The following is an 8,693-nucleotide window of genomic DNA, read 5'->3' on the forward strand; positions in this document are numbered from 1 at the left end:
ATCATGACCTGAGCCGAAGTCGGACGTTCAGCCGACTGAGCCACCCAGGCGCCCCAAGGCACACTGACTCTTACCCCATCCACAGAGTCAGTCACCTGTGAGAGCTACTTACCTGTGATCCCAAACCTTTCTGTGCTGTTGTACTTGGTATTAGAATTACATCATTTAATTAAATGTTACATAAACTGATGAAAAGAGCCAGAAAAGACAGTCATTTCATTAAAACCAGGACTTTGGAAAGTCTTGATAGAAACTACTTGCTTAAAAAAGCTATTGAATCAGGTGTGGGCAGGACGACTGTAAAAGGCAGGAGAAAGAAATGGAAAAAACAGAGATGGATTCTGCACTCCTCCTGCTTTGCCAGTGTCTTTAAGCTGTGCTCCAGTTTAAAGAAACTGAACCCGGGGATCACAGTGCAGTGTGGATGCAGCTTAGACATGGAAGATTGTGTGGGCCCATCTCAAAGAAGCACCCACCCCTACATCAAAACATTGGCGGATGGACGTACGTTTCTGTGCTTAAAATGAAAATGGAGGGGTGCCTGGGTGGCTCAGTCGCTTAAGCGTCTGACTCTTGATTTCGGCTCAGGTCACGATCTGGCAGTTCGTGGGATCGAGTCCTGCATCAGGCTCTACACTGGCAGCGCATAGCCTGCTTGGGATTCTCGCTCTCTCCTCTCTTTCTACCCTGTGTGCATGTGCACACGCTCTCTCAAAATCAACTTTAAAAAAATGAAAATAGAATGTTCAGCCTCTGAATATATCCTGTATTATGACTCCCACTGTTGATTAACCAGCCAAATATGGTCCCATTTAGTCCAGAAAAGATTTCTACCACAGTAGGTGTCCGCCATGAGAGCTCCCTCTCCTCCCCTCTCCTGGGACTCCAATCCCATCAGCCTGGCTCCCTTCTGCACTCGCAGGGCCCCAGTGCGAGTTACTGGATGAACTGGGATGAGAGCCGAGGCCTGCTGACTTCCAGTTCATTTCTTCCAGTAAAATCAGAGTGGTCACAAACACAGGGTGTGGAGCCAGCCTGCTAGGGAACTAATCCCAGCTCTCCCACTTACTGCCTTGAGCGAGAGCCTCGGTTTCCTCACATGTGAAACGAAGGTAACCCTGTCTTCCAGGGGTTGTTGTGAAGCATCCGTGAGTTAGCATATGTGAAAGTGCTGGCAGAGGGGAGGCCTGCCCTGGCCCCTCCAGCCTGCATGCCTGCTGGTAGTGACCAGTAGCGGTAACCTCCTATGCTGGTGTCTGTTCTTTCCAGTGGTTTCCAGTGACAGTGACAGTGACTCGGATCTCAGCTCCTCCAGCCTGGAGGACAGACTCCTTGCAGCTGGGGCGAGGGCCCCCAAAGGTGACAAACCCCAGAGGGAATCAGGTAAGCATAGCCAGTACACTGCTCCTTTCCAAAGCCCCGGGTGCAAGTGGCTTCCTCGGGCTATGGCTCCCCAGCAGGTGTCTATGGAGTTGTTCTAGATCAGGGAGGAGAAGTGGGCCTGGGGCTGGGATGCTTCAAGCTGAAGCGTTAGCACCACTGCAGAGCAGGAGGAAAAAGAGCCCCAGGTGTATGTGCAGGGGCGGGGCAAGGAGGGCGGATCTAGCCAACCTGCCTGCACACCCAGAATTCCTCCCCAAGCTCACTGCAAGCTTTCCCAAAATGAGACTGTACCTTGTGAGTGATGACGGTTGCAAAAATCAGGTACGAAGTTCTTTGGGCTCAGCTCTGCCATGAAACTACAGTGGGGCCCTAAACACATACCTTGACCTTTTGGGCCTGTGTTTCCTTCTTTTTATTTTTTTCTTGAAGTTTATTTATTCTGAGAGAGAGAGAGCACAGGGGTGGGGGGAGGGGAGGGGAGGGGGGAGGGAGAGAATCCCAAACAGGCTCCACCCTGTCAGCTCAGAGCCAGATGCAGGGCTCAAACTCACAAACCATGAGATCATGACCTGACCCAAAGTCAAGAGTCGGCCTCTTAACTGACTGAGCCATCCAGGTGCCCCCTCTGTTTCCACCTATTTAGCAGGTGGTCCCCAAAATTTCTTCTGAGTTTAACATCTTGGAGCTCTCCTCTGTGACCTTGTCATGTGAAAGAGCCTTAATGGCGTCTTGAGGCTGGTGCATAGAAGGCCTCGGGCATATTTTTCTTTCCTTTAAACACATAAAAGGCCTTCTGGGGACCAACGTCATTCAGAGTTACTCCAGAGGTTAGAAGTGGGATATTTGAAAGACATTTCAGGAAGGCTGGTTTTAGGGCATAAGCAAAGAGCTTTATAATAACTGCCCCAAACTGGAATGACATGCCTCCGGTGCTGTCCTGGGGCCAAGGCTGGGTGATCTGCCAGGGCTGATAGGGAAGGAACTCCCGGTGGGGACAGCAGTTCAGGCTAGATCAGAGATGGCAGGTGCCTGGCACACGCACTTCTACTCCCACGCCTGTGCCCATGGCAGACATTACTAGTGGATCATGATACTCTTTCCCACAGAGCCTGACATGGCGTCAGAATCCTCCTTGGCACAGTTATCCAAGTGTTCAGTATCAGTAGGTGGAAACAGCACAGGAGACGACCGGTGCTGGACTGGATGATCTCTTAGGCCCCTCAGGCTAAAGATTCTATCTTTTAAAAGTGTAAAGGAGGGGCACCTGGGTGACTCAGTCGGTTAGGTTAAGTCGGTAGAGCATGCAACTCTTGATCTCCAGGTCGTGAGTTTAAGCCCCACATTGGGTGTAGAGATTACTGAAATAGATACATAAACTTAAAAATAATAACCCCATCGGGTTAACGGAGGTATATGCCCTTCCCCCTCCTCATTCTATGAAGTCAGGAAGAACTCCTCCTTGTTGCCAGTTTTCATATGGGTGGCTTGTTCCTTACTGAGCTGACCCAAGGGCCCATGCAGTGGCCTTTATATATCCTGGACCATTCAGCACTGGCCAGAAGGTGGGGTCACTCCAGAACATGACAGGCACGTGGGGGCGGCAGGTAAGGGGCTCCGGGCAGACAATCCCATAGATACCCATCACAGTTTCAAATGAGAAGCTTTTACGTCAGCTCCTTATCAGGCTGACATCATCCCGGTCTCAGTTCAAGGTCCAAAGAGCCCACCCGTGGTCTCTTCCAGGCGGCAGCACGGAGTCCCCCAAGATGAGGCCCGCCTGCCAGCCCAGCCACCTCTCGGAGAGCCAGAGAAACCTGGCCAGTGAGACCGGGACTGGTTCTGCAGACCCGCAGCTGGGCACCCCACCCTGGCCAGACCCCAAGGGCCCCGGTGAGTACCAAGCCGCTCCTTCTAACCCAGCCTCCTCCTCTCCCTCTTCCGCTCCCCGTGGTCCTCCTCCCTCACTCAACCTGCCCAAAGTAGAGAGTACTACACGACATTTGCAATTCTGTGTTTATTGAGCACCATGCCAGGCACTGGGGGGAACAGAGGTGAGCCAGACCCCACACCTGCCTGCAATGAACAGAGAGGGACCCAAGATAAGGACAACCACCCCCTCCCTTCTTAGTAATCATAACAATGGTTGTTACCATCCACTGCTTTGTACATGTAATCTTTCAAAGCATTTCCCCATCTCCACAGAGGCCTTAGTAACTCCCATTTCAAGAGCACCTACTGTGTGCCAGGCACCCCAGTCCTCACCAAGCCCAATTGTGTGCCCAGTGTGGGCAGATGGGAGACAGTCCTTGACCTCCAGAAACCTAGCATGTGGCTGAGGAAGCTGAATCAACTCACCCAAATCAGTCCAGACCTAAATCAGAGGGAGAATTCAGGACCCCTGGAGCTGGTGGCATAGAGCCTAGCCTGCCCTTGCACCCCTAAGGTCCCCTTGCATTATTTTTTGTTTTTTTGTTTTGTTTTTTTTTGTTTTGTTTTTTTTTGCACAAGAGCCAGGGAGGGGCAAAGGGAGAGAGAGAAAATCTTAAGCAGGGTCCATGCTCAGAGTGGACCCCAACACGTGCCTCAATCCCGCAAACCTGAACCGAAATCAAGAGGCAGACGCTCAGTCGACTGAGACATCCAGATGTCCCTAAGATCCCCTTGCATTCTACTGGAGTAGTGGATGGCAGGCTTATTACCCCCATTTGATAGGTGTGGAAACCAAATGTAAGAACCCAAGCTCCACCCTGCCGTGCCCACTGTCCCTGTCTGGCCAACTAGGGATCATCATGCAATGGGGGGGCGGGGGGGCACGTGGTGAGAGTCCTCAGTTCTGCCCCCACACCCAGGGTTGCCTGGCTGGCTCAGTCAGTGGAACATGTGACTCTGTCTCAGGGTTGTAAGTTCGAGCATGTTGGATATAGAGATTACTTAAAAAATAAAATCTTGGGGTGCCTGGGTGACTCAGTTGGTTAAGTGTCCGCCTTTGGCTCAGGTCCTGATCTTACAGTTTGTGGGTTCGAGCCTCACATCCGGCTCTGTGCTGACAGCTTGGAGCCTGGAGCCTGCTTGGGATTCTGTGTCTCCCTTTCTCCTGCCCCTCCCCTGCTTGCGCTCTGTCTCTCTCAAAAAGAAATAAACATTAAGAAAAAATTTTTTTAAGTAAAATCTTTTTAAAAAGGAAAGAAAGAAGCCCCAGCCAGACCTGGCACCTCTGGATCAGCAGACCTGTGGGCACGCAGCGCGTGTGTGGGTCTGCAGTCCGCAGTTAGCTCCATGCAGGAGTCTGCATTTAGGGGTGCGGGAGCCAATGTGTGCTGACAGCCACCCTCCAGGAGACCTTGTGGAAGCTCCCACCCACTCCCTGTCTCCCCTCCTCCCCTTTCTCCTGCCTTGATGGTGCCAGAAAGCTACAGGGCAGGGCATGTAAGAGAGGTGGCGGGTGGGCGGGTCTCTGGGAGAGGGAGGCCCTGTGGCCGTGGCTGTGGAGTGGACCCTCTCCCCTCCTTCCCGCCTCCTGAAACCCTCCACAGAGGACAGTTTGGAATCAGCCATATTTTAGTCCTAGCCCTGCCGCTCCCAGACATGTGAACTTGGCCAGACCATAAAATTCAACCCTATGAAATTGCATTTTTATAGATGAGAAAGAGCCAGATATCAGCAATCATGTGACTCAACCTAATATTTGATCTCTCTGTGCCCAATTCCATTATTGCTACGGGGCGGGGGGGGGGGGACCCCCCTGTGCTCCATGCTCCTCATGGGGTTGCAGGGAAGGTGAAATGCAGTGTCCGTGTGGAGTGCCTGCCCTAAGTAGGTCTTTGACACAAACCTAGCAATGGAGGAGGCCATGTGGCCCAGAGCATAGAGAGCCTCCAGGGCTTATGATACAACCCAAAGAGGATTGGTCTACAGGGAAGTTTTGGGGTTTTTTGTTTTTTTTGAGAGAGCACAATCGGGGGAGGGGCAGAGAGAAGGGGACAGAGGATCTGATGTGGGCTCTGCGCTGACAGCTGTGAGCCCGATGTGGAGCTTAAACTCACGAACTGCGAGATCATGGCCTGAGCCGAAGTCGGATGCTCAACCGACTAAACCATCCCAGACGCCCCGACAGAGAAGCTTTATATTGCCATGCCCATTTGCTCTTTCTGGAATCTAAGATCACCTGTGTTGATTACCCTGGGTGTCGATGGACACACTGAAGCACAGGGAGTAGATGATTTGCCAGCAACGATGCAATGAAACGGAGCAAAGCTCTGGCCAGGGCACCAGCCCCCAGTCCTCCCTGGCAGATCCCTGTTTAGTTTCAGAAAGGGAAGCTGCTTCAGGTGTGGGGTCACTCCAGCAAGGAGCCTGTCTTGCCTGCGGTCACCTCCATCTCATTCCCAAAGGTCAAGCTGTCACTGGGGAAGGCCTCTGCCTCCACTTACCCTAGAGTGGCCTTTTTTTTTCCTCTCCCCTAAAGGCAAAAGGCACACCTGGGCGAGTCCCCGCTGCTGACATGACCTCTGAAGTTCCTCTCTGTCTGCCCTGGCAGAGGCGTGATTGGTGCGTGGAGCAGATTTTCCAGTGGAAGAGTTTGAGAGCGAGAGAAAGCTGGAAGGGTCCCCAGACCCCTCCCGGCTCCTTCCTGACCGGTCTCGGAGCCCTCAGCTGGCCAGCCCTGTTGGATATGACCTCTGACTCAAAAAACCAGTGTTTGTGGGGCTGGGTCTGCTTCCCCCCTCACTCAGTGCCTTTCTGCACCCTTCTCTCCTGGGAGCCCTCCTCACCCACCCGCACCCCCCAGCCATTCCGCTCACCATGACCTTTATTTATTGTCCTTTGCCTGCACCCTCCCTCGGCCTACCTCCACGTTCATTTTAAGTTTGTTCTTGTCTTGTGTTGGGGTGCAAGGGCCTTCAGGCCCTCCCATGTGCACTGTGGCTTTGGAGGGCACTGGGCTGGGCTTTCTCCATATTTGTATTAATGGAAGCAGAGTCCAACGTTGCCCTTCAGAGCTGAGCTTGGCCCCTAGAGACAAGCAGTGGGTCCAGAGAGTGTGGGATGAGAGGCTTGCCCACCCTCCCTCTGCCTGTGACTCTGGAAGGTGGGAGCAACATCCTCCCTTCATTCGGGGCTGGCCCAGACACTATGGTTAAAACCTGGTTCTTGCTTAGGTTTCCTGGAACCCTCTGTTGGCCTCCCCAAGTCTTGCTCAGCCTCTCTCCAGCTGGTGGAGCTGGGAAGGGTTCCGGTGGATACTGTGAATTCACTCATTGAAGACCAGCCTTCAGCGGAGTCCCCAGCTGGGGTGCGAGGCTCCCCTGAGCCTTTAATTCACTTCTCTTCAGTAGGTTCAGTTTGGCCTGAAAAATAAGTAATTCAGAGTGTGAGCAACTGCTTCTGGAAAACCCTTCCCTGAAGACAGAAGGAGATTGAGTGAGAGAGAGAGAGAGAGAGAGAGAGTGTGTGTGTGTGTGCATGTGTGTGCGTGTGTCCGCTTCTCTCATCCTTCCTGCCACTCTCCCACTGGCCCCCATACCTGGTTCTGGAAGGGCCTTCTCTCTGGGCTCTCAGGCCCCCACAGTTAGCTTTTTTGCCCTTGCTGCTGGCAGACATAAAAAGACTGTTTCCGTGTGACAAATCATGCTTCAGAATTCAATAAAGATTAGAATTTGCATTGAGCCAGTGTGTTGATCAACAGAGCACAGTCGCTTATGTTTTTGAGATGCATTGATCGAGAAATGGATGGAAAGGAACATAGTATGTTGGTCACTGGAGCACTCCCTAAGACACAGTAAAAGGAATGAGCTAGATCTATGTGTGTTAGGAGAGCTCACAAACCTCATGTTGAATGGAAAAACAAGGCCATTGATGTCTAAAAAAAAAATTAAGTATACATATAATCAAAATGAGCTGTGTAAACTTTTTTTAATTTTTATTTTTATTTCTGAGAGAGAGACAGAGTGTGAGTGGAGGAAGAATGGAGAGAGAGGGAGACACAGAATCCAAAGCAGGTTCCAGGCTCTGAGCTGTCAGCACAGAGCCTGATGTGGGGCTCCAACCTGTGAATCACAAGATCATGACCTGCGCCGAAGTCGGCTGCTCAACTGACTGAGCCACACAGGCGCCCTGACTTGTACAAATTTATATGCACATATGTAAAATGGACAAGGACTTGTAGTTAAATACAGTGGACCGAACACATTTGTATTTCCTCTGCCCCCAAAACTCCACCAAAATGACCTAAAGGACTAAAAATGGCATAGATTGCAAAGCCAAAAAGGAGAGGAGAGGGATGGCAGCAGGTGAGAGGTCTGCAGACTTTGGAAGATGGAAGAGGGTGACTCGAGTGCCAGCTTCCCAGCTCCCCCAGATGTCTACAAGGGAGAAAGCCAACCATGAATAAGCCCCATTTGCTTGCAGAGTCCCCCAGATGCTCAGAACTTGGAGGGACCAGGTGTCCCTCAGGTGGAAGTTGGGATGCATATGAGAATAGTATTGGTTGGAAGAAGCTAGACCACCAGGTTCCTTCTCCCAGCCTATGTGGCCCTTCCCTGACCCTGGCAGAAGACGGGTTTACTGCGGGCCAAGATTGAACTAGAAAGATTTGGGACCAGGGGGCCCAAGCCCAGCCAAAGGCTGGAGTGAGACAGCAATGAGTGGAGAGATCCACAGTCCCCTTCCCTAACTAACAGCTGGTTTTTTCTCCGTCCACCCACCCTGAAGGCAAGATGTGATTGAATTCATCACTGGGAAAGTCACTAAAGAGAAAGGATGGACAGATCCTAATGTTGGCGATCTCCCATCCTCTTCCCAGTCACCACCGGGAGGCTCCTGTCCACAAGCACCACCCACACGTACGGTTTCCTAGTAGTTTGGCTGTGTCACACTCAGCTGGAACCGCCAAAGGCACCAACAGTTGACCAAAACCAACAACCAAAAATACAGAGACTCCAATACATAGCAGAAAGGGGACAGGGACTAACCCTGAAGATATTCACCCATGAAACAGGGAAAGAATGTTATTTTTTAAAAAGGAAGTGTTAAAGCTCTTGAAAATTAAAAATATAGGGGCGCCTGGGTGGCTCAGTCGGTTGAGCGTCCGACTTCAGCTCAGGTCACGATCTCGCGGTCCGTGAGTTCGAGCCCCGCGTCAGGCTCTGGGCTGATGGCTCAGAGCCTGGAGCCTGCTTCCAATTCTGTGTCTCCCTCTCTCTCTCTCTCTCTCTCTCTCTCTCTCTCTCTCTGCCCTTCCCCTGCTCATGCTCTGTTTCTCTGTCTCTCAAAAACAAATGTTAAAAAAAAATTTTTAATATAATAGAATT

The 8,693-nt window shown here is 51.6% G+C and overlaps 1 protein-coding gene across 1 annotated transcript in view; it reads left to right on the forward strand.

The window, feature by feature from the left end:
• RPH3AL (rabphilin 3A like (without C2 domains)) overlaps positions 1 to 7,049 on the forward strand; it is a 137,307-nt gene extending 130,258 nt beyond the window's left edge. Inside the window, 4 exon segments of the mRNA XM_058702946.1 lie at positions 1,270 to 1,383; positions 3,127 to 3,242; positions 3,244 to 3,273; positions 5,849 to 7,049. Of these exon segments, the coding sequence (XP_058558929.1) occupies positions 1,270 to 1,383; positions 3,127 to 3,242; positions 3,244 to 3,273; positions 5,849 to 6,190 (602 nt within the window). The 3' untranslated portion in view covers positions 6,191 to 7,049.
• The last annotated feature ends 1,644 nt before the right edge of the window (positions 7,050 to 8,693 follow it).

The sequence above is a fragment of the Neofelis nebulosa genome, chromosome 16, assembly GCF_028018385.1.
Source record: "Neofelis nebulosa isolate mNeoNeb1 chromosome 16, mNeoNeb1.pri, whole genome shotgun sequence".
In the NCBI taxonomy this organism is placed as follows: Eukaryota; Metazoa; Chordata; class Mammalia; order Carnivora; family Felidae; genus Neofelis; species Neofelis nebulosa.